Source organism: Propithecus coquereli, unplaced genomic scaffold, assembly GCF_000956105.1.
Source record: "Propithecus coquereli isolate 6110/MARCELLA unplaced genomic scaffold, Pcoq_1.0 Scaffold47, whole genome shotgun sequence".
Classification (NCBI taxonomy): domain Eukaryota; kingdom Metazoa; phylum Chordata; class Mammalia; order Primates; family Indriidae; genus Propithecus; species Propithecus coquereli.
In genome coordinates, this window is record NW_012150507.1 from 6,183,618 (window position 1) to 6,186,610 (window position 2,993).

The 2,993-nt window shown below is 33.0% G+C and overlaps 1 protein-coding gene across 1 annotated transcript in view; it reads right to left on the bottom strand.

Moving 5' to 3' along the window:
• Positions 1-2,985, bottom strand: part of SLC38A9 (solute carrier family 38, member 9) — a 98,764-nt gene extending 95,779 nt beyond the window's left edge. Inside the window, exon 1 of the mRNA XM_012655267.1 lies at positions 2,892-2,985. Within this exon, the coding sequence (XP_012510721.1) occupies positions 2,892-2,932 (41 nt within the window). The 5' untranslated portion in view covers positions 2,933-2,985. The remainder of the gene's footprint in view (positions 1-2,891) is intronic.
• Between the last annotated feature and the right edge of the window lie 8 nt (positions 2,986-2,993).

Consider the following 2,993-nt stretch of genomic DNA (forward strand, 5'->3'; position numbering starts at 1 on the left):
AAATGGAAGATACTTTTCTCTCAGTGTATGTGAGTTTCATAGTAATCCATATCTTAACAGAAATAACAATGTTTTATGGTACTCATGCTTTTTTCTCATCAAATAGTTTCTGTTTTCTTAACAGAAAATTAGCATTTAGTACCACTAAGTCCCTATATTTGCCTTTCTTAAAACATGACTTACCTAGGTAGTTATGCCATGATTATAGAGTTGATTCCCTCTCATTTTGACAAGTTTCATTACTGATAATATATTTCCATTTAATCTACCCAGTTAAACAAATTTTCAGAGAACTGTTTGAACTCCTGCCAAGTTACTGTAATGGAATACCCTTTTATGACCTATGTTCTATTGTCACAGTGGTCAATTATTTGTCATAGAATGAAGAAGTTTCAAAAAACCCTGAGCATGCAGTTAGCATTCATTAGTACTTATATTTGCTGATGTTGGAATATACAAGTGAGAATCAAAAGATTCATTTCATTATCTTTTCTGATGGCCAATATAAATGACAATGATAAATTTCTCCTGTGATAAATTTCACATTGCCACCTATAGCTGTAAGAAAGTCTAAAAAATTAAGTATCTGGAAACATAGAAACAGGATTATCAAGATTATCTTAAACCAACCCTACTTCATCTCCTTGATTAAGACCCACTGTGACTTTTACAAAGTTAGGATTCTGTTGACAAGGAATAGGTGGGGTTGTTGAACAATTATTGGGTATCTATCTGCCACACTGTCCCACCTCAAGCACTCAGTTTCTCTCTGAGGAGGCAACCACTCTTACAGTTTCTATTTATTCCCCTAGACTTCATTTATACATATTGTATTATATATAATGTATTATTTTTACCCAAATGGTGGCATACTATTCATATTGCTCTGTACTTGTATTTTTCACTTAGCAAAATAGTTGAAAACTTGTTCCATTTTGACGTATAATAAAGCCACCTCCTTCTTTTTAATAGATGAAAAATATTCCATTGTATAAATGTAATGTGCCATAATTTCTTTATCCATTCTTGTAAGAAAAGACATTTTGATTGCCTTCAATCTTTGCTATTATAAAAAATACTGTATTAAACAGCCTGGTACATATATCATTTGACATTGTAAATTAAAGCTTACAAGTGAAATTGCTGATCCATATAAACTTTGGAATTGGCTGCTGGCATTTTTGGGGGGAATCACATTAATTTATGGATTAAAATTTAAAGAGTATCACATCTTTACTTTAGAGTCTTCCCACTGAGAGCAGACTATGCCTTTTTATTGCATCATATTTTACTGATTCTAATATACATGTTTAGGCATGGTGGCTCATGCCTGTAATCCTAGCACTCTGGGGGGCCAAGGCAGGAAGATGGCTTGAGATCAGGAGTTCGAGACCAGCCTGAGCAAAAGGGAGACCACCATCTCTAAAAATAAAAAAAAATTAGCCCAGCGTGGTGGCACAGACCTGTAGATCCAGCTACTCTGGAGGCTGAGGCAGGAGGATCACTTGAGCCCAGGAGTTGGAGGTTGCAGTGACCTATGATGACACCACTGCACTCTACCCAGGGGTGACAGAGAGAGACTCTGTCTCAATAAATAAATAAATAAAAATTTTAAAACTAATATACACACTTAAACATTTCTAAACAAGGATGCACCTGATAATCTAGAACACATTTTTATTACTGTCAGCAGGTGACAATTTGATAGTAGTTATGTCTGGTGGCATGACAGGTAATAGCCATTCCTGGTTATTTCAGACAAACCATTTAAAGACCATCTGAGGAAGACATATGAGTCATGTTGTTAAAAAAAAAACCTTCTGTGACACCTTCTGGCAAGATCAGGAAAGTACAAGCATCAAAACAAAGGGTCAGTGATCTCGAAGAAAATCTTTTCAAGAAATGCTACATCATCAACGTTCTTAATGGCACTAAGGACAATTCAGTGTGGGAAAAACACCTATTTTGAAGACTCCAAGCCAAAAAGTGATTTAGAAGAGTCAGATTCTAAATATGAGGAGTTAGTAATACCTTAACTGATATACTGTGTTTGTATTTTCCTTTTTATAACTGCAGAAGAAATATATGATCAAATATCAAATAAGTCCAAGAGTTCTTTCAGTAAATACAAAACAAAAATTCTAAGTCCTAAGAGATTTTGCATCACAGGTATTGGCAGTTTTGCTTAGTGTTATATTTTATAAAATGCAATTTATAATTAGTAGCATCTCAGACTTCATGAAATACTCTAAATCTTATTTTATGTTCCTCAGGAGTATTTTAAAGTTTCTCTCATATAGATTTTACACATTCTTGTTAAGACTATTTCTACGTATTTTATCTTTTCTTCCATTACATTTTCTCATTGGAAGGCCATTTATTTTTGCCTATTTTGTAAGCAGCCACTTTACTGAATTCTCTTACTATTTATAATTTTTCAGTGGATTCTTTTGGGTTTTCCCAGTATACAATGAAACAGAATTTAAACTCAAATTATCTTAAACTATCTGTTGGAATTTAAGTTCAATGAAGGTAAAGATCGTCTATTACTTTTTACTTGTCTATCTTCAACACCTAGCATATTACCTTGCACAAAGCAGGTGATCAATACATATCTGTTAAATGAATTATATGAATGTATCTTACTTTGTAAAACTTACCCCAGCCCCTCCCCCAGCAGATGTTGAGTTTAGTAAAAAAATATGTCTCTTTCTCAAATATAAATGAGGAAATAGTATTCCTGTTTACTTTCCCCCTACATACATACATACAAATCCTATAAGAAATTTGATATTTTATAATCAAATCAATACATGTTTGGTTACAACTAATTCTATTTTAATCATTAAAAACCCTAATTATGAAATAAATGTTTTACTTTAAACACTTACCTTTTGGATCTTAGATCTGATGAATCAAACTGGATATTCATTGGTCCAGAATTTACTTCATGATCTACCTCAGAGATGAGAAGATGCTTAGAATCACTATCC